At 43.3% G+C, this 27469-nt stretch overlaps 1 protein-coding gene across 16 annotated transcripts in view; it reads right to left on the bottom strand.

Annotated features, from left to right (window-relative positions):
- Window positions 1–27469, bottom strand: part of SPATA6L (spermatogenesis associated 6 like) — a 48805-nt gene that overhangs the window by 4171 nt on the left and 17165 nt on the right. For 9 of the 16 annotated variants that reach the window (XR_003235392.2, XR_012002200.1, XR_012002194.1 and 6 more), the window contains 8 exons: window positions 22517–22641; window positions 14723–14800; window positions 11897–12136; window positions 9089–9191; window positions 6137–6171; window positions 5170–5366; window positions 3570–3666; window positions 2469–2571 (listed from right to left, as the gene is read on the bottom strand). Coding sequence is in view for 12 of the 16 variants with exons in the window: in XM_026001608.2 (XP_025857393.2) it covers window positions 2482–2571; window positions 3570–3666; window positions 5170–5366; window positions 6137–6171; window positions 9089–9191; window positions 11897–12136; window positions 14723–14800; window positions 22517–22641 (965 nt within the window). In the remaining 4 variants the exon portion in view is untranslated. The remainder of the gene's footprint in view (window positions 1–2468; window positions 2572–3569; window positions 3667–5169; window positions 5367–6136; window positions 6172–9088; window positions 9192–11896; window positions 12137–14722; window positions 14801–22516; window positions 22642–27469) is intronic. The other 7 variants (XR_012002195.1, XM_026001609.2, XM_026001611.2 and 4 more) reach the window with 2 other exon arrangements.

The following is a 27469-nucleotide window of genomic DNA, read 5'->3' as shown; positions in this document are numbered from 1 at the left end:
GACAGGCAGGAGAAAGTCCTTGAGGAAAGCAAGGCTGGGGACAAGCAGCGGGAGCCCACTGGGTCTCCTGCAGATGGTTCCCTCTGGGACTCTCCCGGACCCATGGGGGGGACTCTAACCACCCCATCTTAGGGGCCTGATCTTGCTTGTTTGGATATTTCCTAGATTCACTGAGACACTCAGCATCCTCCTAATAAATGCCATACTTGCTTAAGACAAGCCAAAATCACCTGCATTTTTTTTTTTTACAACCATGAACACTTTCACTAACACAGCCCTCCAACACCCCTGCCTCACTATGAAGGCATGACCCAAAAATTACTGATATGGGGTGGTGGTATGGAGAGCTTCCCAGAGAAGGCCTACGAGCATATTCCAAACCACTGGTTGGGAATTTGTGTTATGAAGGAAACTCATTTTCTTCTTCTTTTTTTTAAGTAAACTCTACCCCCAACATGGGGCTTGAACTCATGACTCTGAGATCAAGAGTCACATGCTCCACTGACTGAGCCAGCCAGGCACCCCTAAGGAAACCCACTTTCTAAAAGACAGAAATTACTCACTTTTCGTTCTTCCTTTCTCTCTATCCCCTCCCATCAGCATCCACATATCAGCTGGTTTTATGTAACCTGATGTCACCCATGCTGAAAGTCAACACAATTTAGCATTCGGTAATGATGTGGGCCATGTTCCCGTGGTGGTCATTATGTGGGCTATGTTCCATATAACCACCCAATAAATACCTAGATGACTGTTTTGGCAACTGGAGATTAAGTGGCCCAGAATCCATCCTTTCATCAACCAAGCAGAACGTTCTGAGGTAGAAGCCTGCAGAACGGGCTATTACTGAGCCGTCCTCCACATTCCTCGGTGCTGATGACAGGGAGTCCTGGCCAGCCTGGGGGCAAGGTGGATTGTGCCCTAAAGCATGAATGACCCTGGAGCCAGACTTTCAGGAGCCTGACTGCAGTGAACACCTAGCATTTCATCCCACACTCTTTTATGGTTTAAAAAGATTCATAATTATTTTGATGTTGCTAGGATGATGTTGTTACATAATACAACAGCGCAGCACATGGGAGATGTTCGAGGACACTGTCCACAGACCCTGCTCGGATTCCAAAGGGCTCTTCTTTCTCCCCAGGGCTCCCCTATCACACACTCTGGGGTTGGGGAGGCAGTGGGATATAATGGTTTAAAAGCATGGTTGCTGGGGCACCTGGGTGGCTCAGTCGTTAAGCATCTGCCTTTGGCTCAGATCATGATCCTTGGGTCCTGGGATCAAATCCTCCACTGGGCTCCCTGCTCCACAGAGAGTCTGCCTCTCCCTACTGCTCGTACTCTTGCTTGTTCTCTCTCTCTCAAATGAACAAATTTTTTAAAAGATAAATATTTTTTAAAAAATTTTTTAAATAATAAAAGCATGGTTGCTGAAGCCAGACCACCCAGGTTCCTATCCCTAGCTGTGTCATTCACTGGCCATGTGACTTTGAACAAGGCACTTAGCCTCTCCATGCCTCAGTTTCCCTGTGAAATGGAACTAATGATAGAATCTACTTTATAGGAGTGTTGTAAGAATTAGATATTAACTCATCTAATGCAAGTTAAATGTCTGCACCAGTTCCTGGAACTCAGGAAGCACTTAATAAGGAAGAGCTATCATAATTCTAGGCCTGGGTAGGAAGGGACAAGAAGAGAGCATCTAAGGAATGATGTCACTACACAGTAAGGCCAACTACTGACCACAGACCTGAATTCTACAGCTGCCTCATTACCTCATTCAACACTCACTCACAAAAATATATTTACTGAGTACCAACCACAGTGGAAGATCATCTGCTACCAGGGTGGTAGCAGGGTGGCAGCAGGGGGAGTTAGGTTCTTGCTCAGGGCACACACCTATCATATGGAGTTGACTTCATGTACTGTCGTGTGCCAAAGCTGGCTACAAACTGGTGAGATAGTCCCTGGCCTTGGGAAGGTTTCATTCAAATAGAAGGGGCAATCAACCCCCTACAAAACAACCAACCCATACAAAAATATAACCACAAATGGTATCATGCTTTGGAAAGAAAAGGGCAGGGCACTAAAAAGGTATGCCTTGGAGGGGAAGGAAGTGTCCTAGAAAGTCCTGAGACCAGACGATTAAACAGAAGTGGCCCAAGCAGGGTCAGGAAGCAGTATTCCAGACAGAGAGCATGACATGTGCAAAGGCCCTGTGGCAAGAAAGAGCCTGTGTTCAAGGAGCTAGAGCAGGTACCATCAAAGAAGAGGGAAGGGAGGGTGGGGAGAGAGGGAGACCAAGACAGGGCTGGGAGACCACAGATACATGTGCTGTCATTCATGTCATACATGGTTCTTGGGTCTCCACCCCGTCTCCTGTCCAACACGTTTTCTAGTTACTTCATATTGACAGCAGGAAATTATTTAAGCAAATCAAAATAAGCAGCACTAAACTGCTTCCTTACATAAGACAGCAGCTTAAAAATATCTCTGTTCATGCACTGGGTATTTCTTCAGCAGGTAGCTTGGTTGTTCAAAGATATAATTTGCTTCAGAGATAGGATATTCCTGTAACAAAAGCAAATCCAGAAACTGTGTTATTCCTGTCATATAAATCAATGCTACTCAGATGCGTGGTTTTGCATTTAGGAGGCCCACAGACTCCACGTGTGCCATATATGTGCAGTTTACTACACGCATGTGCACACAGGTACTCTCTTCTTTTCTGATCTTCCCCCTCCCTTCCTTTCCTTCTTTTCACCTTTTAAGGGGATTCCGACTTGAAAAGCTCAGAAATTAACAAAGCAAAGCCCGTGCCTTGGCCAAGAGGAAGCAAAGTAATTCACAACCCCTGCCTGTGAAAAATCAATGCTCATTTAGAAGTGGCATCCTATATATGTAGCATATGCCAGTGTTTAAATAAAGTCAAGACGACCCCTTTGATGATGACGATGATAACAACAACGACATGGGGGCACTGCTAACCCTGCATTCAAATTCTTTGGAGATGGTGACAGGTCACTTGGCCGATGGCTATATACCCACAGCAAAGTACTGGGTGTATCTACCCATGGGTTAGAAACACTCTCTACACCTCACAAGTCAAGCAGCAAAACACCTTACTAACTCTTAAATTCTTCTTCCCTGTGTGTGGCCTGTGTGGCCTGTGTGACCTCACACAGGCCACAACTTCCCCAGACTGGGACTCCTGTGCGTGGTGCAAGGAGATGCGCCTCGGGCCAGGAAGACTGTCTTTAGGACGCTGCTCCCTGTCGCTGCAGGACCTCTGCCTGGGCGTGCTGCACCGCACACCAGCTGCTACTTCATTGCTCAGACCAGAGCTCCCTCGTCTCTTCCTCAGGGAAACCTGCCCTGATTCCCAACCAAATCAAATACCCCCTTTCATACACTCTCAGGACACCGTGCCCCCCTGTCCCTGGGAAGCATCACCATCTTACATTAATCTCTATGGTTACTTGATTGATGTCTGTCGCCTTGCAGCCCCAGTAAGTCCCAGTTCCCATATTATTTTGTTGGCAGTGCTTTCATTTTCTCAGAAGCCCTACCTTGTGTAGGTGTTGCTGAGCTCTGTGGGATGTCAGGAGACTGCACACCCTTTCATGGATCTTCCTCCACATGTTCTGAGAATAAGGGTTGAACCTGCTGGATATATGAAACCAGGTCAGAATATTATGCAGCTGCTAAAAAGGACACTTAGAGCACAGAACACATGGGTTGATATTTATAATAGCAAGAAGCAGCAGTAACATGTAAAAGAGTATACACAGTGTGGCTTCAGTGTCTTCATGCCTATGCCTAAGACACACTAACAATAAAAGCAGCCAAAACATTAAGAATGGCTTGTTTCTGAGTATGTGGCTGTGAGTGATTCTTCACTTGACTGTTTCAGATACTTCTCTAAAAAACAGATCCTGCTAGGAACGCCTGGATGGCTCAGCGAATAAGCATCTGCCTTCGGCTCAGGGTGTGATCCTGGAGTCCTGAGATCGACTCCCACATTGGGCTCCCTGCATGGACCCTGTTCCTCCCTCTGCCTGTGTCTTGTCTCTCTCTTTCTATGTCTCTCATGGATAAATAAGTAAAATCTTAAATAAGTAAGTAAGTAAGTAAGTAAATAAATAAATAAATAAATAAATAAATAAATAAATAAATGATCCTGCTTCTATGTTTAGAAGTTTGATCCATGGGTACCTTCATGGGTTCAGTGGTTGAGCATCTGCCTTTGGCTCAAAGCATGATGGTGGGGTCTGGGGATTGAATCCCGCTCCCCTCCGGGGAGTCTGCTTCTCCCTCTATGTCTCTGCCTCTCTCTGTGTGTATCTCATGAATAAATAAATAAAAGCTTACAAAAAATATATTATCTTCTGTTCCATTTTCCTGGAGTTAAGGTGGCCAAATTGTCCTGACTTGTCTGGGAGTAAAGGGTTTTCCAGAATGCAGGACTTTAAGAGCTAAAGTCAGAACAGTCCCCGGCCAAGTGGATAGCTGGTCATCTTACCAGATAGTATAGTTTGGAAAATAAAGGTCCCTCTCTTGATTTCTGGCCTGCCTACCACATATATGCAATTGTAGCGGTGCGGAGGGGGAGGGGGCATTATTTGTGACAATCATATAAATAAACCAAGAAAACATGTCTAGAAAAAGAAAAAAACATATCTACATGTTAATAATCTTTGTCTTTGGGCAGCAGGACTTTGGGATTTTTTTCACTCCTTTTGTTTTTTATGAAAGATAAAAATGGATAATTAAATAGCATCTATGCCAAGTTAGCTGTCTGTCCTCTTTTTTTTTAAGATTTTATTTATTTATTAAAGAGAGACACAGAAGGAGAAGCAGACTCCCTGCAGGGAGCCCGATGCAGGACTCGATCCCAGGACCCAGGGATCATGACCTGAGCCAAAAGCAGACACTCAACCACTGAGCCACCCAGGTGCTCCTCTGTCCTCTTTTTAACAAGCATTCTGAGATATGCTTTCCACTGGCAAAAAAAAAAGTCTCAACTCTTCCTTCCAGGAAGATTTAAAGAGGTATTGTCATTTTTCATATCACCAGCTAAATATCCCTAAGGCAGCAAAGTGACCAGGCTCTACTCCTCCTAGACCACAACACACTCTTCAAGCAAAGAGATGGGTGTTTGCTGCTGACCTTTCTCGGAAAATAGGCTGATCCAGAAGAGGGCTGGGGGATCTGGAGTGCTGGAAGGTGGCCAATGAAGCTTCCGGGTGAAGGTCAGCATCCCCTTGGTTATTGTAACTGGGCGAGGGTTTTCCAAACTTACTTGAATCTAAAGATGATGGTGAATCTTTCCTTAAAACAATCCGTTCATCTGGCTCTTTGATAACCTAGGTGACAATGTGTATGATTTTTTAGTTGTAATTTTGTTCTCATTTGTTTTATTTAGAGCTGGCGGGCAGCGGGGGTAGGAGTGATGGGATGATGAAGGGGACAAGCTGATAAAATGCCTGCCATGGGGAGCTCCTGCAATAAAAGAGAGGCAGGAGTGAGCAGTGCTAGAAACAAAATGCTCAGGAGTCCAAGGTCAAGGAAAGATAACCAATATTCTGCACACTTGTCATACATTAACAAGCCCAAATTAATTCATGCCCTGAACTTCGATTTGTGAGGATAAGGGATTATTGGATTTGGTAAAGATACAATTTCTGTAAATAAACTATTTAAAAGCCATAGCATAAAAAATACAATATATTCAATTTCTTTGCTTCCATCTGTTTTCATGTTTAGCATAAAAGTTTGAGCCTTCACCTTGACAAACCAGTCAAACTTCAAGAACAAGTGATGTACCACCTCTATGTATTGACTGGGGAAAAAAAAAAAGCAATAAGAATACCTACCAATAAAGTAGGTATTGGGGCTATATGCAGTGGTGATTCATTCTACAAATGGAAAGAGCTTACATGAAGGGAACAAACCAACTAATGCAAAGCATACAGCAGAGCTTGGGCATCTCTCAAACTCTGGTGAAACTATAGCAATTCCATTTCTGTAAGCAGCACTTGCTAGAAATACACTTCCACCACTCATTGAGGAATGCACAATAACCAACATTAGAGCTGGAAATAAATCATTTTACAAATGCTACTTCTACAATTACCTTTACGTTAACGGCAAGGCTGTCAAGAGACGAAGCTAGAAGAAAGAGGAAGAGGTGTTTCAGTGACTCATTATTACCATTTACCCCTAAAACTACTGTTACATTTGTTTCACAGCAGCACAGAAATATTACACACAGCTGAATTATTAAAGAATTTAAATGCTCCCTTTTAAGTTATACTGTCAACTTTTACAAGTCCCTTGAGTCACAGTGATCCTATCTATGAGTATTTCTGTCCTCCTGAGGTCAGTGAAGTTATATTATTAATGATAGCACACAGGGACGTGGGAAGGGCAAAGGAGAGTCTAAAGTGAAGCCATAAATTCAGTAATGCTTACATAGCCTGGAAACAAAACATGTATTGGCCCAGGTGCCCAGAGCCTAATAGAAAGCCATGTGACTCTCATATAAAATTCATACACTTGGGGGCAGCCCAGGTGGCTCAGCGGTTTACCGCTGCCTTTGGCCCAGGGCATGACCCTGGAGACCCAGGATCAAGTCCCACGTTGGGCTCCCTGCATGGAGCCTGCTTCTCCCTCTGCCTATGCCTGTGGTGCCTCTCTCTCTCTCTCTCTCTCTCTCTCTTTCTCTCTCTCTCTCATGATTAAATAAAATCTTTAAAAAAAATTTCATACACCCTGCCTCCTCTGACATTCCCCTTATATTTTTTGGCTTACATGGAATCCTACTCATGCAGGAACTCTCGAGCATACTTGTCCAAGGTAGACACAAATGTTAAGTGGAGACAATGAAGAGACAAGAGCTTGGGAAAACATAATGCAGGAAAAATGCAAATCATTATGATTATCCTAAACAATCATAAGTAAGTAGACCTACTGCCAGAGAGCAGTAAGAATGACTAGGAAATGAAGTACTAAATACACACAGGCAAAATCAAGACTAAATTGGATTTTTCCAAATTCAGGGAAAAAAATGCTTTTTGAATAAGTATTTGCAAGGCTATGCTAAGGCCACTGTGGCCTCCCCCTCTATGCTTGGGGCTTCAGCAGTGACAAGGGGCTTTTCGTGGATTGCCGATTCCCCTGTCACTGGCAGGAAAATAAGAAAAGGGCTTTTTAAAGCCTGGCAATCACTACATCCTCTGGGCATGCACATGTGTGTCTGTCTGTTTTGCCCCAGAAGCTCTCTTCTCCCCAACTCGCAGCTGAGCAGGGAGCTGGCAATGCTAAGGCCCTTTTCAGCTATAGCCACAAATCTGCCTGTTGCCTAGAAACCCCCTTACTAGTGTTTGGAGCACTCGCTTTCACAGGCAGCTTGGCTTGTCCTTGTTCCCTTGCTTCTCAAAGTGCAGTCCATGGACCAGCCACATCATCACCTGGAAGCTTGTGAAAAGAAGGAGCCCAGACCCACCCAGCCGTGCTGAATCAGAATCTACAGTTTAACAAGATCCTCAGGTGATTCAAATGCACATTCAAGCTCGAGAAGCACTGCTTTATTCTACCTTTGGCCTGGATGAATGAGCTGACAGGTGACCTAAGCAAAGGTCTGGCTTGGAAGCTACAGAGATCCCAGGGATCTGAGAGCCCAGAGGTGTGAAGGTCTTCTCTAAATGTAGGAATGCCAAAAACTGGGAGTGTGACCTGTGCACACTCTGTAACCTCTCTGGAGCCTCATTTCTCCACCTGCCAGGATTAAGAAAAGACAGAGGCCGAGACCAATGTGATGTATGAGAGTCTCACCGTAATCCAGCCAGCATTAAGCCCAACGTGTCCTCCCTGGGAAAGGACATTTGCCGTTGCTTGATTTCACAGTAATAGGGAAGACAGTGCTGCTTTTATAGGCTACGTGGGTGATTTTCAATCCAAGGACTTAAATTAAATGTCAGAGGTGATAAAGAACTTTCTGCTTCAAACCCTGCACTCTGTCCTTAGTAGGCTAATAGTCACCATGATCCAAGAACACTGGCTTGAGTCACCAAAAGAGACGGTGCAGCCCCTTACAAGAATAAGCCTGTAAGCCTAAAATAGGGAACCTATTTTCAGGGACTGCCTAGGTCCAGTTCCACCAAGAGTCAAGAAAGGGCCAGCTGCCATGATCTTCAGAGCTGATGTGGTACATAAGGTCAGTGCCACCAAAGGATGGATGCATTAACTTGGTGACTCTCAACATATGATCAGTCCAGGGACCTCTCGGTCCAGGAGTCACCAAGAACTTCCAGATCTGCCAGGTCAAGACTGTTCTAATAACACTAAGACTCGTCTTTTTCTCATTCTCTCATGACTGTACAATGGCATTTTCCAAAAGCTACATGATATGTCAGGACATCACTGCTCTGAATGGCTAACGGGATGTGTGCTTATGTATTCCTGCATTTTACAAATTTCTCAGCTTTAATTTCTAATATGCTAAATATTAACAGATCTCATCCACATAAACAAAAGCTCTCTGGGGTCCCCAGTAATGTTTAAGAATACAGAAGGGGGCTGACACCTCTACATTTGGGATTCCCTGCCTTCACCTGACAGAACCTCGCTTTGGGTAGAATTGGCTCCCCTCCTCCCTGACCTGGAATCTTGTAGAGCAAATGTTATACCTCCTGATCTCCACCAATCTCCCACTTTCCCCTCCAGAGAAATGGCAAGCCTCCTCCATTAGCTATCAGTGGTGCCTTTGAGGGAGTTCACACCAGGAAAGGCTGCCCTCTGCTTTTTCAGCCCAGCAAGGAAACACTTGCAAAGAGAGCACACCCCTGATGGCATACTCAGAGCACTCTCCTTCAGCAGCTAAGGGACCCATGACAAGGACAGCTTCTCATCTGGCTCTGCTCCAGAGGGCCTCCTGCCCCGCAAACTCCACAGCTGAACGCGACTGGAGCATTAGGCCTCAAGCTTCCAAAGAAGCTCAGGATGCCCCAGAATGAAAGATGATTTAGGAGGAGGATGCACTTATTCCCACTGGGGAATGTACAGGGGTAACGAGAAACTTGAATACCTCTTCTCCCTGGAAAAGGCAAGTCTGAAAACTTAAGTTTTCTTCTAGACTTCTGGGACTGATACTCTGAAATATCCTCACCAAAAGGCTTGTCACTGTCCACCTGAAAGAAAGGAAAGAAAGAAGATTTGAATCCACCATAGCTTGTGTTACCCTCTCCTCATTACCTGTAATGCCTTCCTCCCTTGCAATGGTGGATCATGCAGGGAAGAAGAAGAGTTGTGAACAAATTAAATCATCATCTCCATGGATGTTAAAGGTTATCCCAATAAGGGAAGCTCTGTCCCTATTTCACCGAGGCTTAAACATGAAGTCATGGGCTAAATGTTGGACACAAATTATATTCTAACCGCAGGTCCAGGATCCTGCCCAGAAAAGAGCAGGTGAAGTTAATTTCGAAATACTTCGAAACAGGACAGAGTTTCGTGTTCTTAGTGAAGAGTGCTGGCTGAAGTAGGGTCCTCCCTAGAGATAAGGGATTATCACCAGCTGATATTTCAGCTTTCCACCCTCTCTTCCAACCTGAGTGTCTATAACCTTGAAAAAACAAAGAGTAGCAACTGCCCGATTTTAATAAAGGTGACCTTATTTTCCTGAATGGGACAGCACGATCTGTGAGCAGGTCTGAACACTTGAAATGGGGAATCCTCCAGAATATTTATGACATCAAGTTGCTGAATTTTTTTTATCTCATTTATTTCTGTCCTTTTTTTTTTTTAAATTTCAAGAAGGCAAGTTACAATGTTACCCTTCATTCTACTTTCAGAAATACATTGATTAGAATTTACAGTCTTTATGACATTAGGCCCTCTAAATTTTAATGCTTCTGGGGCCTCTGGGTGGCTCAGTGGTTGAGCATCTGCCCTTGGCTCAAGTCACGATCTGGGGGTCCTGGGATTGAGTCCTGCTTCAGGCTTCCTGTGGGGAGCCTGTTTCTCCCTCTGCCTATGACTCTGCCTCTCTCTGTGTGTGTCTCTCATGAATAAATAAATAAAAATCTTTAAAATAAATTTTAATGCTTCTATGTAAAGAAACATCACATACTATGAGGAAACCTGGCTAAATAAATAAGTTAATATGTATAAAGCATTTAGAGAAGAGCAGGGTACATAGTAGAGGCTGTACAAGAATTTGTTAAATAAATATCAAGCCAGTTTTATTCCCTAAGAAATCCACCACGATTTTAAGATTATTTAGCCCAAGGGGCCTTAACTACAGCATATTTCACATAAATTTATCTCAAGTGGAATAAAGCACACTGTCCAATAAATTCGATTCAACAATATTTTTATAAAGCTATGTTTAAAGATTGGTTATTAGACTTTTGCCATTGTTACCCAGGTCACCACAAGGAAAACAGCTGTTCTGTGGTTTCCAGACAAATAACATCTGTTCTACCTACCAGCTCTGCATACTGTCATCCCAATGAACAGCACCTGACTTCAGGGCTGACCAGGCTTCATATCTTACATCTAATGCACAAACATCACCACCAGTGGCTTTAAGCCAAGTTCTCAACTTGACAATAAGAACTCTTAGAGAATAGGTTATTAACCAGAACGTGATACAGGAAATGCTTTCAATGTAATATTAACTATATATATAGAGAGAGAAACTAGTCTGTATATACAGTATAATTATAACTTTGTAAGGGGAAAAGCCTTATGAATATGTCAAAAGTGAAAGAAAATGCACTAAATTAAATAAAATTTTTATTTATTTTATTAGGCTGGTGAGCTTATAGGTAATTTTAAAAATTTTTTTCTATACTTCCCATATTTTCACAGCCAAAAATGGCTAGTGTGATTACATTTACCTGCTACTTCCTGAGGGCTAAATCTAAGATAACTTTATTTTATTTTATTTTATTTTAAGATAACTTTAATTAAGGGCTTTGAGTAGGGCACATCATTGCTTCTTCCTACAGACACATTTGTCCTGCTCTTTAAAGTACAGCCATGGGATCCCTGGGTGGCGCAGCGGTTTGGCGCCTGCCTTTGGCCCAGGGCGCGATCCTGGAGACCCGGGATCGAATCCCACGTCGGGCTCCCGGTGCATGGAGCCTGCTTCTCCCTCTGCCTGTGTCTCTGCCCCTCTCTCTCTCTCTCTGTGACTATCATAAATAAATAAAAATTAAAAAAAAAAACAATTTAAAGTACAGCCAATGAACAGCAACCTCATTTTAAAAATCTAAGCAGTTCTCTTTAAACCTGATGAAGCTTTCCATTTTGATTGATATAGAGCACGTGCCAGCCTTTGTTTTGTGTCGTCTACCCCTGTCAGCTCCTGATTCTTCTCAATAAAAAAAAAACGGCAGGTTGTCATAGGCAGGCATCACACTCTATTAATAATTTTCAAAAATTAAAAATAGGGATGACTGGCATTTACTGAGCAAGTCCTCTGCATGAGACATCTCTGTATGATTTTCCTGACAGTGACTCTACTACAAAGCAAATTTCGTCTAATCATAGTTATTATTCAATTTGAATTCCCTCTTTATTTAAAATCACCCATTTGGGGGCACCTGAGTCACTCAGTCAGTTAAGCATCTGCCTCTGGCTCAGGTTATCATCCTGGGGTCCTAGGATCGAACCCTGTGTTGGGCTCCCTGCTCAGTAGGCAGCCTGCTTCTCCCTCCCCCTCTGCCCTTACTTGTGCTCACTCTCTCTCTCTGTCAAATAAATAAATGAAATCTTAATAATAATTTTTTTAAATGTCACCCATTTGTTTCTATGGCCCAACCTTCCTATATCCAACCCTCATTCGCACCTTCACCCTCCAGACTCTAAAAAATAATTTTAGGCTCACATGTCTAACTACAAATGGAGGCTTGCTTCCCCCAGAGATTCTGAGGTTATTTCCAGGGTTCTGTTGAGCTGGCTGGTCCTGAAAGATGCGCCTGGTGGAACAGGGAGAAGGTGCACGGGATTGCGTGTTTTGGGGCAGTCTGTTGAGATTATTCTCCTTTGGCTTCATCTTCGCATTATTTAAGGGGAGTTTTGGGCCCTGTGTTGTAGATAAAGGCCTCCTTGACTTATGTCTTTCTTCCTGAAAGTAAATTAAAAAAACAGTGTTTTTTTTTAAATGAAAAACAGAGAAAGAAAAGAAAATTTTGATCAGAATATAACTGTATTTAATTGGACTTCATTTAACTAAGGAAGAAGACTAAACATCTCAGATTTGCAAAACTTGGATTTAACAAAGGGTATTCTCTCCTTAATTTTTCTACAGTTCAGCTTAACATCACTAGTATTTATAACTTGCTAGCATAATATACTTCAACCAGAAACAGTGAGAATTATTTGCCTTAGGAGAAAGTTGGAAGGTATCTGATACCCCTCCCTCACCACAAAGAGATGATTGATTCGGGGGGAATGAATCTGGCACACACTCCAGTCTGGCAATTTCACAGTAAGAAATTTATTATTAGGAAATGATCATGTATGTGTATAGCTACAAACATTTTTTTAAGATTTTTTTAAATTTATTTATTCATGAGAGACACAGGGAGAAAGCAGAGACTTGGCAGAGGGAGAAGCAGGCTCCCCACAGGGAACCTGAAACAGGACTCGATCCCAGGACCCTGGGATCATGACCTGAGCTAAAGGCAGATGCTCAAACACTGAGCCACCCAGGTGCCTCTAATTAATTTTTTTTTTTAACTAAAAAGAACAGGTTTGTTTTGTTTTCCTGACTGACCACGGTATCAACCAAGAGCCCAACAAGAGGAAAGCCATGGGCCAAATCATGGTATGTCTATACCACGGCCTACAAGGAAGCCATGAAAAATTGCCTGGCGTAAGAATACTTAAGGATCTGAAAAACATGTTCGTGACATATTAAGTGATAAAGAAGGGTACAAAACCACATGCAGTATAGCATGATCGCAATCTTTTAACATTAAAAGAATGTGTGTGTTGGAGGAGGGTACCAAAGAATACACTCAAAAGAAGAGTCATGTTCATCTCTACATACTAAGAATGACAGATTATTTTTATTTTGTCCTGTTTGCTTATCTGTATTTTCCAATTTTCTAAACTAAATACTTTTGTTATAAGAAAAAAACAATAAAAACAATCACTTTAAAAAGCTCACACTGAGGGGTAGCCCCGGTAGCGTAGCGGTTTAGCGCCGCCTGCAGCCCAGGGCCTGATCCTAGAGAATCAGGATCGAGTCCCACGTCGGGTTCCTTGCGTGGAGCCTGCTTCTCCCTCTGCCTGTGTCTCTGCCTCTCTCTCTCTCTCTCTCTCTCTCGCTCTGTATCTCTCATGAGTAAATAAAATAAAAATTAAAAAAAAAAAAAGCTCACACTGAGGAGGTCAGTCCATTAAATGTCTGCCTTCAGCTCAGGTCATGATCTCAGGGTCCTGGGATCAAGCCCCACATTGGGCTCTGCTCCATAGCGAGCCTGGGTCTGCTTCTCTCTCTGCCTCTCCCTCTGTGATCTTCTGGCTCTTTCTCTCAAATAAATAAATAAAACCTTAAAAAAAAAAAAAGAGTTTACACTTAATGGAAGACCTATGGTAAGAGGCCGAAACAAGGTTAAAATGGTGGAGTGGAAGAGAAAGACTGAAAAATCACTGTGCACCCATATCAAACCGGAGAAAAGAGTAAGTAAACAGGGAAAAACTAAAAAGCAGCCAATGCAGGGGCACTGGGTGGTATAGACTGTTGAGCATCCGACTCTTGATTTTGGTTCAGGTCATGATCTCAGGGTCGTGAGATTGAGCCCCATGTCAGGCCCCATGCTCAGCATGGAGTCTGCTTATGGGTTCTCTCTCCCTCTTCCTCTGCCCCTCCTGCTCAATCTCTCTCTCTCTCTCTCTCTTTTTCTCTCTCTCAATCTGTGAAATAAATAAATAAATCTAAAAAATATTTTTTTAATAAAAAGTAACCAACGCCTTCCTTGAAATTATTCACTGGCCTCCCATTATATGAGTTATGATGCCCAAATGATTAATGGGCTTGCACCGACTAAGTAACCCTTTGCATTCAGTAACCCTTAACCCAGAGCCTACATTTTCAAGGATTTTCCAAGACACCAGGCAGGATTTGAGATGACAAGCAAAGTATCTGAAGAAGCTTTACAAATTATCTTCATTCATTCTCCATATTGTTCTAGAAAGGATTTTAAATGGTTAAACACTATGTACAATAATGTAAAACAAAAAAAGCAATTGGTGTGATGGGGAGAATTAGGGCTGAACATGATGGTGAAATGTAGGGGGTACGCAAGGATGCCCCAAGACCCTTCATGATTATTAAAGAGGACCCTCAAGTACAACTCTGAACTGCAGCCTCAGCAAAAGAAGGAACACTATTATTCATAAAATCAAGAGTAAGTCATGAAACAATAAGAAGAAAGCTAACTAACCTACTTATGTCAAACTTGTGATTTTAGCTTTTATATCACCTGTTGCACCAACTATACCATGATGAATACACATCAAACACACACACTCTAATGTAGCTGAACAAGTAGTTTGAATATGGAAATTCAAACCTAGCAATAAATCTCTAGGTTCTATTCATCCAGTTGCATCTAAACTTGGTAACCAAGTCTGGGCTGAAATTCTCCAAATCTGTGGAGAAAATTTCTGACAGTTCTATCATTGGCTTCTTGATTATACTTACAGGAAATCTGTTTCTTTGCAGAAACACACGTTCTCTGATGGCTGTCCTTGTAGAAAATTCTATTTTGGGAGCAATGCCCTAAAAATAAAACAGCATAAAAGAAGCAAATAAAATTATTGGAAACAGATTCTTTTCCCATCCCATCTAACTTGAAAGTGTGTTTAGAGCCTCATTACTTTTTTGTGTGGTTTGCATAATCCACACATAGTACCTAAAATATATATACCTAATATATATATACAATGGAATATTATTCAGCCTTACAAAAGAAGGAAATCAAAAAAAAAAAAAAAGAAGGAAATCCTGCCATTTGTTATAACACAGAAGAATCTAGAGGACATTATGCTAAATGAAAAAGCTAGACACAGACAAATATGGTGTGTCTTACTTATATATGGAATCTAAAATAGTCAAACTCATAGAAGCAGAGAGTAGAATGTTGCTTGCCAGGGGCTGGAGGATGGGGGAAATGCAGAGATGTTGGCCAAAGGTACAAAGTTTCGGTGAGTTATACAAGATGACTAAGTTCTGGAGGTCCATCTGATGTACACTAATGTGACTGTAGTTAATAATACTTATACTGTCAACTTGAAAATTTTTAATGGGGTAAATCTTAAGTGTCCTCACCACAAAAAGAAAGAAAAGAAAGAAAAAAGAGAGAGACAGAGGGAGGGAAGGAAGGAAGGCAGAGTAAAAAGGCTAACCGAGTAATAAAAAGTGATGGATAACTTAATTAGCTTGATTGTGGCAATTATTTCACATTGTATATCAAAACATCAAGTTGAGGGACACCTGGGTGGCTCATTGGTTGAGCATCTGCCTTTGGCTCAGGGTATGATTCCGGGTCCCAGGATTGTGTCCCACATCGGGTTCCCTGCAGGGAGCCTCCTTCTCCCTCTGCCTGTGTCTCTGCCTCTCTCTCTCTGTGTCTCTCATGAATAAATAAATAAATAATATTTTTTAAAAAATCAAGTTGAACATCTTAAATGTATACAATATTTATTGTTGATTATACATCAATAAAGCTGAAAAATAACATATAAACATAATAATATGTAACATGTATTATGTGCCAGGCCCTGACCTAAGTGCTCTGCATATTTGGCCAATCCTATCCTCACAACCACCCCATGAGGTGGGTCCTAATAGTATTTCTACTTTGTAGATAAGTAGCTAAGACACAGAAAGTTTAAGTAACCTATCCTCTAGTGATGGCAGGGCTCGTCACTGAACCCAGGCATTCTGGCTCCCACATCCATGCAGTCACTACTCTACTTAAAACACTGAACCAGGGGATCCCTGGGTGGCGCAGCAGTTTGGCGCCTGCCTTTGGCCCAGGGCGCGATCCTGGAGACCTGGGATCGAGTCCCACGTCGGGCTTCTGGTGCATGGAGCCTGCTTCTCCCTCTGCCTGTGTCTCTGCCTCTCTCTCTCTCTCTGTCTCTGTGACTATCATAAATAAACAAATAAATAAAACACTGAACCACAGAATTGAGTGAGATCATCTAGGAAGAGGGATAGATAGAGGTTCTCCTTCCCCGCCTACTTGCTTTGAAAAATGTGCTTTGTATCTTATACCAAATATTTATGTTTACCAGATCTATTTCCAAATTTTCCCTTTTGTTTCATTGACTGACACTCCTATTTTTGGTGGGTACCATACTGAATAATACACATATACACACACAAAAATTACAGTCAGCAATAACAAGGAACAGACTACTGATGCACACAATCACATGGATGACTCTCAAAGGCATTTTTCTAAGTGAAAGAAGCCAGTCTCAAAAGGCTACATACTGGGGTGCCTGGGTGGCTCAGTTGATTAAGTGTCTGCCTTTGGCTCAGGTCATGATCCCGGGGTCCTGGGATTGAGCCCTGCATCGGGCAGCCTGCTCAATGGGGTCTCTGCTTCTGCCCCTGCCTCCAGTTTGTTTTCTCTCTCTCACTCTCTCTCTCTGTCTCTCTCTCTCAAATAAATAAATCTAAAAAGGTTGCAGACCATATGATTCCATTAATGTGATCTGAAAAAGATAAAACTATAACTACCCTGATGGAGAACAGATGAGTGGGTGGGGGAAGGGAGAGGATGTGCCTACAAAGGGGAAAAGGAGAGAGATCTGTGGCTGATGGAAGAGCTCCATACCCTGATCATGGTGGTGGTTTCACACATTTATACATGTGTTAAAATTCATACAACTGTATATCAAAAAAATCAATTTTACTGTATGGTCATTGAAAAAATGCAATTATCTTTCTAAGGCTTAGAGAGACAATGCAATTTTCCCAAGGTCACGTGGCTTATAAATGGCAGAACAGGGACAGGACCTGGATCTGATTGAGCTGCAGTGTCTTCAACTGACCTCATCAACTCACCTGCAGCCACCCCCTACCTCCCGTCTTCCCCTCCCCAAGCATGATCCTCCACTCTGCTCTCCCCAGATACCACTACCTGGCCAGGTAATTCCTTATCCTGGGGGTGCCTTCCCTTTCTTCCTTTCCTGCCCAAGCCCCACCCATCTCTCAGAGTCTGCCCTCACCCTATCGCCCTCCAGGCTCCCCCAGCACATATTTACTTATATAACATATCACCAGTACTTCCAAGAAGGGTTTGCATCCGCTGAAGCTCTAGAAGGAGGAGACTGATGTGGCTGCATCCATACCACATGCGCCAGGTTTCGGTAGAGGCTCTCCTGGGTGAATGCACATAACCCTCACACAACCCAGGAATCACACCATTCTGTCCTCATTTTTACATGGGAGAAAGCAGGCTTGGAGAGGTTAGTCTGACCAGTGCCATGCAGCTGGGGATTGGTAGAGCCAGGAGTTAGCTGCATATTTCTTCCTTCTTAAACACATTCATTCCGATGCATGCATTCATCTGGTCTACAAAACAAGTCTTTACAAGTCCTTACAGGCACAACCTATATCTTCAGCTCTTTTTTTTTTTTTCTTTTTTGGCCTTTAGAATGTGGTATGCCTATACAAGCAGTAGACCTGGACTGGTGACTCAAGATTCTGGGCTTGCAAACACACGAACCCAGTTGGTGCACAGCCAGATAATCCAGGGGAGGATTTGACAAACAGTGCACAATGACAGGACCAGTGCAGCCTCACCTTCAGTTAGGAAAGAGACTGCCCACACGAAGAGGAGGGTGGGTGGGTTGCAAGGTCCACAGCGCTACTGGTGGAATCACGAGACCTTGCATGTGTACCAAACCTCAGGTTCCCCCGTGACCTAGCTGCCTGAGCCTGAACAAGTCAGATGTGAGCCACAGATTTGTGCCATTGTCTCATCACCTTGTGGGGAGGCAGTGTTAACCCTTGAATGACAGCATGATAAACGATAACCGCTCACATCGTGTACTTGACTACATACCAGGTAGGATGCTAAACATTCCAGGTAGCTTTAACCCTCACAAGGACCCTATGGGGGGAGTACTATTACCAGTCCATTTTACAGCTGAGGAAACTAAGGCATACAGAGACTATGTAATTCACCCAAAGTCACAGTCCCTGAGAGACAAAATGGGGACCGAGTCCAGACAATCCTCCACACATGACCTCTGCATATGTGACTGCCTTGCCAGCCTTCAAAGTCCTGCTGTACTTTGCCTGGAGAAGAGGAGGAAGAGGAGGGTGCACCTCCCAGCAAGGAATTCACACTCGGTAACACATTCTTGTTCCCCTCCCATAAATCCCCTTCTTAAATAAAACCTTAAAAAAAAAAAAAAAGGTGGGGGGGGGACATCTGGGTGGCTCAGTGGTTGAGCCTTTGGCTCAGGGCATGATCCTGGGGTCCTGGGATCCAGTCCCACATAGGGCTCCCCACAGGGAGCCTGCTTCTCCCTCTGCCTGTGTCCCTGCCTCTCTCTGTGTGTCTCTCATGAATAAATAAAATCTTTAAAAAATAATAATAACTCCCCTCCTGATAGTGGCTTACAAACACTAAGAAGGAATGTACTCCCTTTTCCACAGCAGTACTGATTTTAGTATAATAGCTCAGAACTGAAATTTGCAGGCTTTCTCTTGTCCAGTTTCCTTAGCAACAGGACGAGGGTGACGATGGTTAGGTCAACAAATGGATTTAACAGTGCAATTTTTCCGGCAGCCCCGGTGGCTCAGCGGTTTAGCGCCGCCTTTCGCCTTGGTGGCTCAGCGGTTTAGTGCCGCCTTCGGCCCAGGGCGTGAAACTGGAGACCTGGAATCGAGTCCCACATCAGGCTTCTCTGCCTCTCTCTCTGTTTCTGTGTCCCTCATAAATAAATAAATAAAATCTTAAAAAAAAAAATAACAGTGCAATTTTTCTAGAATCACAGCACTAAAGGAAAAGTGAAATTATTAACTAAAAGTTAGTGATTATGAGGGATCCCTGGGTAGCGCAGCGGTTTGGCGCCTGCCTTTGGCCCAGGGCGCAATCCTGGAGACCCGGGATCGAATCCCACGTCGGGCTCCCGGTGCATGGAGCCTGCTTCTCCCTCTGCCTGTGTCTCTGCCTCTCTCTCTATCTCTCTGTGACTATCATAAATAAATAAAAAAATTAAAAAAAATTTCTAAAAAAAATAAATAAATAAAAAAATAAAAGTTAGTGATTATGAAATAATACTCTTTCTGCTTATTTTTTTAAAGATTTATTTATTTATTTATGATAGAGACACAGGAGGAGGGAGAAGCAGGCTCCATGCCAGCAGCCCAACGTGGGACCTGATTCCAGGACTCCAGGATCACGCCCTAGGCCAAAGGCAGGCACTAAACCGCTGAGCCACCCAGGGATCCCCTCTTTCTGCTTATTTGACAGATTCAGTCTTCACCTAACAAGAAAACAAATTATGTGAAAAAAAATTCTTGGGGCACTTGGCTGGCTCAGTAAGTAGAGCATGTGACTCTCAATCTCGGGGTTGTCAGTTCAAGCCCTATGTTGGGCCTAAAGCTCAGTTTTTAAAAAAATTTAAATTTAAATTTAAAAAGACAAACAAAACAAAAATTTCTTGACCTTGGCAAGAAAGGTGGGGAGAAAAAGCTGTTAAAGTATCAAGTGAAATAAAACGAAATACAAAATACAAAATAAAACGAAATATAAAGAAAAAGTCACATTTTAGTGGAAGAAATAAATCTGATTCTTAATGACTTAATAACTTAAGAGAAAATAAATGAAGTGAATGATTTGCCTGCCTGGCACACATGATCCACACTCACATTCTATGATATTAATAGAGACAAAGTGGACACTGGGCTGAAATAAACATGAGCAAAGCAGTCTCTCACAGTGACCAAGGGCGCAAACTTGGAAGTCCCACAGGCCAGCATAAGAATCCCTGTTCCATCACTGACCAGCTCTGTGGCTTTAAGCACATTTCTTAAACTCCCTCTACCAGCTTCTACATCCATAAAACAAGCTAAAGAACAGCAGTCACATTGCAGGGTGAAGAAGGCTTGAACAAGATAATTCATGTATGAAACTCAGCACACTACGACCCAGCAATTGCACTGTTGGGGATTTACCCCAAAGATTCAGATGCAATGAAACGTCGGGACACCTGCACCCCGATGTTTCTATCAGCAATGGCCACAATAGCCAAACTGTGGAAGGAGACTCGGTGTCCATCGAAAGATGAATGGATAAAGAAGATGTGGTTTATGTATACAATGGAATATTACTCAGCAATTAGAAACGACAAATACCCACCATTTGCTTCAACGTGGATGGAACTGGAGGGTATTATGCTGAGTGAAATAAGTCAATCGGAGAAGGACAAACAGTGTATGTTCTCATTCATTTGGGGAATATAAATAATAGTGAAAGGGAATATAAAGGAAGGGAAAAGAAATGTTGGGAAATATCAGGAAGGGAGACAGAACATAAAGACTCCTAACTCGGGGAAACGAACTAGGGGTGGTGGAAGGGGAGGAGGGCGGGTGTTGGAGGGGAATGGGTGACGGGCACTGAGGTGGACACTTGATGGGATGAGCACTGGGTGTTTTTCTGTATGTTGGTAAATTGAACACCAATAAAAATTAATTAAAAAAGAAAGAAAGAAAGAAAGAAAGAAAAAGAAAAAAAAAAGAAACTCAGCACAGTATCTGGCATCAAGGGAGCATGCAACGAATATCAGCTATCATTAAAACTGTGGCAACTCGTTTTATTTTGCTTTCTAGAACATTGGAGAGATGTTGAGCTCCTCTACCTTTTTAAAAGTTGTTCAGAGTTTCATTAACTTCATTGATCCTTTACCTGTAATGTGGGAGGATCCTTCTGCAATTGTAAAGCCCTTTCTCTAAGGATCACTTGTGTTTACGAATAACTGTAAATACAGCTTCCTATATGTTCTTCTTCCTATTTATGTGCATAAAGTTAAACAGAGTTGACATTTGGGAAAAGACAAGAACATGTGTTTCTCCTTTTCTTGATACTCAGCTGGATACCAGCCAGTGTATGCAGATGGCTTTTACTCAATACAAACTCAGGCAAACCAAAGTTAATATAAAGAGTATCCCCCACATGATTCTCACTAGTTTTATCCTTCCAGCTTCTGAAGAGCAATATACCAATAACTCAAAATAATAAAGGCAAGCATTCTTTTGAGTACCATGGATATAAGTGACAAAGAATATCTCCAAGGGAAAAAAAAAAAAAAAGGTGTCGGTGATATTCAACAAACCCTCTAAGATTATAGAGGGTTTTTAAGTTATGGTCATTAGCAATTCTGATGAGCACAGCTTTGGATGAATGTTTGCTGTTTGAAGTATTTGAACTAGAAGCTCTGTCATCATAAACATCACAGAATCAAGGGTCCTGTGCGTGACATATTCTGCACAGTCCTCTCAGCAAAATGGGAGGCTGTAATATTTTATTAAATCATAACAGTAGCAATTCATGGGGGAGTAACAGGAAAGGTGAGTATTAAATAGGCTTTTTTTTTAAGATTCTATTTATTTATTCATGAGAGACACAGAGAGAGAGGCAGAGGGAGAAGCAGACTCCCTACGGGGAGCCCAATGTGAGATTCGATCCCAGGACCCCAAAGGCAGATGCTCAACCACTGAGCCACCCAGGCACCCCTAAATAGGCTTTGTAAATTCATAAATCTGTGCCCCTCCAACAGAGGCCATCCAAGTAACATAAAGCTCAAGAAAACTGCCAGAGCTCTTGTGGAGCTGGAAACCATTACAGATATCTTCAAAACGAATATTTTGAATTTGGATTCAGGTAATGCCCTTCCCCCCAAAAAAACAGATTGTCCTCTGAATAACTGTTGTGTCTCTTAAGACCCTTCAGTAGTATCACTGTGAACCTCTCTGTCACTTTCCCTTCCATTAAGTGGAGATGGTGATACCTGCCTTGGCTGGTGTGATAGCTCTCATGAGGAAAATAATATAGCATATGAAAACCCAAAAGCTCAAAATAAATGAAAGGAAGCATTACTACTACCACAACTCTGTTTTGCTTTCGTCATTACTTCTCAAACAATAGCTATGATTAAATATATTGGAATCAAAGCTTTCAGTTAGTTGGCATGCAGAAGAAATGGAAAAGCATCCTTATAGGTACGTAACAGTGTGAGTAAAGCAATGATTTGGTATGACCAGGTGAAGACCTCCCCCACCTCTCCTATCAGTGGTGGGAATAATTTGGTATTTCAAATGGGGCATCTAAATGGGGCCACCAAACAGAAAAACAGGGGTTCTAACTGAGATGAGGTAAAAACTGGCCCCAGGGAAAGCTCTATCAGAATAAAATGTCCAGGTCCCAAGAACCTCTCCCAACAGAAGTTGAGGCAGGCACGAATCACTTACTGGAAAACCTGCAAACGTCTTCATGAGCACCTCCCTGCACATCCCAGGGAGTGAAGGTGTCAGCTTGGGTTCGGGAAAAAGAAAGTCCCGTGTGTTGTCTTCATAGCAAGCCAATTCTTCCCACACTGGAAGGGAAGGAGAAATGTCAGAAGTTGATTTGCATTTTCAAAATAATCCACACTCGAGTTGAACAAAATAAAAGCTTAGACAGGTGACAGCAGAGATGGCACTCAGACAAAAATAGACATTTTGATCAAAGCACCTGTTATTCAAGAGGTGGAGTACAAGGGATTTCTACTACTGTTTATCTCATGGATGATTGTTTTTAAAGATTTTATTTATTTGGCAGAGTGAGAGAGACAGCATAAGAAGAGGGAGGGGCAAGGGACAGGGAGAACCAAGCTACCAAGCTCCTCGCTGAGCAGGGAGCCCGATGTGAGTCTCAATCCCAGGACCCCAGGATCATGACCTGAGCTGAAGGCAGACTCTCAGCCACTGAGCCACCCAGGGACTCCTCATGGATAATTTTTAAAAGCCTTCCCAAGTCATAACCGAGAGAAAAAAAAGTAAAGGATTTCTCCACAAAACAAAGAGAAAAATCTCTTTTCATCCATCTGACTGTCCATCCATCAATACTTCCACCTATCCTTTCCTTCAGCAATGGTCTCTAAGGACATGCCTTGAGCCAGGTCCTAGGGGTAGAACAGGACAAGACAGACAATGCACCATTCATGCAGAGCTGACACGGTAGACTGGAGGGCAACGTGTCCTCTGATGCAGGGATACCAACATCCCCATGGCCCACGGAAGCTGTGGTTCTTTGCAGGGCTGGTACCAGCCTCCCATGGTACGCATTTCCAAACTGTGTGGGGACATTACATGGGCAGGAGCCAAAGGTGCAAGTATGTCCCTCAGTGCTCAAGACGCCCCTGTACTACATTCTAATGTCCTAACATTCTATAATGTATATAATTGCAGCATAATTACAAAACAAGAAGCCATTTGATAATTGGTTGAGCCTAGAACCTACTATCACCAATTAACACAAAGCACTTTCTTTGCATGATCTTAAAATACAGTGTATTTTCAGGAATGCAGCTACCACATAAATCACAGAACAACTGTACCTGCCTGTGTTCTGATCTGTACCAAGACCCTACTGGCATTTTGAAAATCATGCCGCATCTAAATACTTCCTTATGCTCAACTTCCTTATGCTATACCTATCATTTTATTTAAAACCATCTTATTTTTATTTCTCCTTTGTTACAGCTGACATATACTGTTTGCAGTGATGTGTGTAAGCTGGTTTTATTAACTATGAATATTACTTCCATATGGCAAAAGGGATGCTACAAAACACTGACTACCAAAAGAAGATCTATGAGGCATGAGTCACAGAGTCAAAGGGAGGAGAAGCAGCCAGCAGAGCCTTCCCTGTCTACACAGCAGGTGCTACACAGAGGTGCACACCGAGAGTGGCCCCTGCACAGAGTTCCACCCAAGATGAAACTGTAGTCAAAGAGGTAGGTTTATGGTTTGGTGACTGCCATTCTACATGGAGAAGAATTCTGATGAGGGTGTATTTCTGGCGCACCAACGGTAGGAAACACCTGACATTATCAGATACAACAGATGAATTTCTTCCTACTTATTCCACTCCATTAGTGTTTGGGTTCTATAAGGATCAAAGTGCAAAAAGAACACATTCTCTCTTTCTCATCACTACATCATGTCTTTCCTCTCGTCTCATCTCAGACCTGCTCCAGCTACAGGATTGAGGATGTCTTTCCCTCCTCCACCACATACTTACAACAACATGCCATGCTGTTCCTTCCAGAATGCCCTTTCTTCCTTCCTATTCCAGTTGATATCCCATTCATCTTTCCAGTTTCTCCTTAGATGTCTCCCTATGTCACCAAGATAACAGGTCCAACACAGAACTCTTTAATTGTTCCCACAAATAAGCTCTCCCTTATTCCTCCCATCAGAAAAACCAGTACCACATGCTTGAGCCAAAAATCTAGGCTTTATCCTTTTTTTTTTTCATTTATTTATGATAGACACAGAGGAGAGAGAGAGAGAGAGAGAGAGAGGCAGAGGGAGAAGCAGGCTCCATGCCGGGACCCCGACGCGGGACTCGATCCCGGGACTCCAGGATTGCGCCCTGGGCCAAAGGCAGGTGCCAAACCGCTGAGCCACCCAGGGATCCCTATGCTTTATCCTTGATTCCACTCTTTTGCTCCTCATAGTAACCCATTAGCTAGTTCTGTTGACTCCATCTCCAAAATTAATCCAAAATCTGTGTCCTCTCCCCACATTCACAGGCACTGGTCCCAGCCCCGTCACCTCTCTCCCAGAGCACTGCCACTGCGTCTAAGCTGGCCTCCCTGCTTTCATTCTTCCTGCACACACACCTATCCCACACACTGTGATGTTATAAATACACCAGATTGTGCCTTTCATCTCCTTGAAACTTCCAACGGGCTTCCTATCATGCTAGAATAAAACCTAAGCATCTTACCCTGGCCTTTAGGATTCCATGTAATTGGGCCTCCTTGCATCTCCCTCCTACCTGATCTGTTAACACTCTCCTCCTGGATCACTCGCGGTCCTCCCTGCTCCCCTTCCTGCTACCCCTCAAACACACCCAGCTCACCTCTACCTTAGACGTTTGCCCCATGTTGTCCCTGTAATGTTCCTTCCCCGGGTCTCTGCATGGCTGGCTGCCTCCTACCAAATGATGGGCCTCGGCTGAAATGTGTCATCTCTTCAGAAAGGTGGCCCCTCAACAACCTAAAGGAGCCTGGAACTCCCCACCCCATCACCCTACTTAACTTTCTATCCAACATGTACCACTAACCAGGACTGTCATTCGGACATGGATTTGTGACCCACTCCTGTCAATGCTCGGTGAAAGCAGTGACTGCTCCGTTGGGTACTGTATCCCGGGCAGGGCGGTCCCCAGAGGGCTGTGGTGTGAGTGCAGGGCACAGGCCACACAGGGCCCAGGGAGGCCGCCTCGCCTGGAGACAGGCCATTCTGCCAGCGTCTCTCATACGCCCCTTGAGATGTTGCTAAAGACGGATATTGTAAAGATTTTTGGGTTTATTTAGTGGATGGAGGGGCAGAGGGAGAGGGAGAGAAACAGTCCCCCTGCCGAGCACAGAGCCAGACGCAGGCTCAACGTGGGGCTCGATCCCAGGACCCCAAGACCACGACCCAAGCCGAAACCAAGAGTCGGGAGCTCAACCGACAGAGCCACCCAGGTGCCCTCAAAGATGGACATTTTAAAACTGCACTTCAGTGGCAATCAGGAGAGAGGTGTGGTGCAGCATCCTGCAGTTGCCTCCAGGCAGATGATGTGAGATAACTTATGGCCCTGCTTACATCAGGTGCTCAGGTAGCATCAGTTACTCTCTTTGAGACTCAGTGTCCACCACCATAAGAGAAGGGAGACATGAATATGTCTTTGTACCTCGTCAGTATTCTTTGTCCTTTATGCTATTATCGCCTGTTGACACTGGGGGTGGGTGGACTCGGAATCTCTTGCAATAGTAATGAGAAAAATCCTCTGTTCATTCATTTCTCAATCACTTCTTTTCAATTTTTTCTTTTTTCTTCTTTTTTTTTAAGATTTTATTTATTTACTCATGAGAAACAGAGAGAGACTGAGAGAGAGAGAAAGAGAAGCAGGCTCCACGCAGAGAGCCTGACACGGGACTCGATCCTGGGCCTCGAGATCACGCCCTGGGCAGAAGGTAGCGCTAAACCGTTGAGCCACCCAGGCTGCCTCCTTTCAATTTTTTCAATCCCTTTTCATTCATATGTTCAAGAAATACACATTGAGGGGCGCCTCAGTCAGTTGAGTGTCTGCCTTCACTTTAGTTCATTATCTTAGGGTCCTGGGATCAAGCCCCTCATCGGGCTCCCTGCTCAGTGGGGAGCCTGCTTCTCCCCCTGCTTCTCCCCCTGCTCATGCTCTCTCTCTCACTAGCTCTATCTCAAAAAAATAAATAAAATATATTTTTAAAATAAAATAAATAAAATCTTAAAAAAAACCAACAAGTAAAGAAATACACCTTGAGAACCTTCTGTGTGCTAGGAGTTCTAGACACAGAATGTATTCTAGGGAATACAACAGGTACAATTCCTGCCCTCCTGGAGCTTACAGTCCACAAGTGGTAAACAATTATATGAATAAATCTACAATGTACATTGATGATAAAGAGGAAGGTGGAGAGGCGGTGGGAAGGTGGGTGCAGCTCTAAGATCCATCTTCTGCTTCATCCCAGCCTCATTTTCATCAGTACTCCTTTGACAGTGCTCCCTGTGATAGGCATGACCTCCCACCCCTGCTGGCCAGAGAGACTTCCTCCACTCAGAGATCTCACAGGTGCAACCAGAAAATGGGCAGGGGTGTGACAATCTCCTCACCCATCACTAGCAATGAAATACAGCTTTCTACTGAGGCCTATAGTGCCATTGTTAAGAACTGTTTCCAGGTTCAGACAGAGCTGGTTCAAATCCCTGCCCCACCATTCACCAGCTATGTGACCAGGAGCAAATTACATAAATAGTCTAGTTTCAGCTTCCTCTTCAGGAAAACATAAAAGTGATAATAGTACCTATCCCTTGGGGTTACTGTGAGGGCACATGGCATATGTAAGGTACAGAGCATGTGCCATTATCAGGACTGCTCCATGACACCAACCCAGCAGAAGTCCCAGCACCACCTGGTCCTGGAAATCCTGTGTTTTCAATCACGTGTTCCGATGAAAGCAAACACCTGAATGCATGGTATGATGCTCTCCACACTGGGCCTGTCCTTTTTCCTTTCACAGGCTTTTGGCCAGCTCTTGTCACTGCATCCAACATGTCAACTACTAAATCAGTATTCATGTATTTAGCAAGAATTAAAATAAAAATAAAAGTCAGAGAACTGGAGGCATG

This window comes from Vulpes vulpes, chromosome 1, assembly GCF_048418805.1.
Source record: "Vulpes vulpes isolate BD-2025 chromosome 1, VulVul3, whole genome shotgun sequence".
NCBI lineage: Eukaryota > Metazoa > Chordata > Mammalia > Carnivora > Canidae > Vulpes > Vulpes vulpes.
Note: the sequence above shows the minus strand (reverse complement) of the source record. Positions and strands in the feature narration are given on the sequence as shown.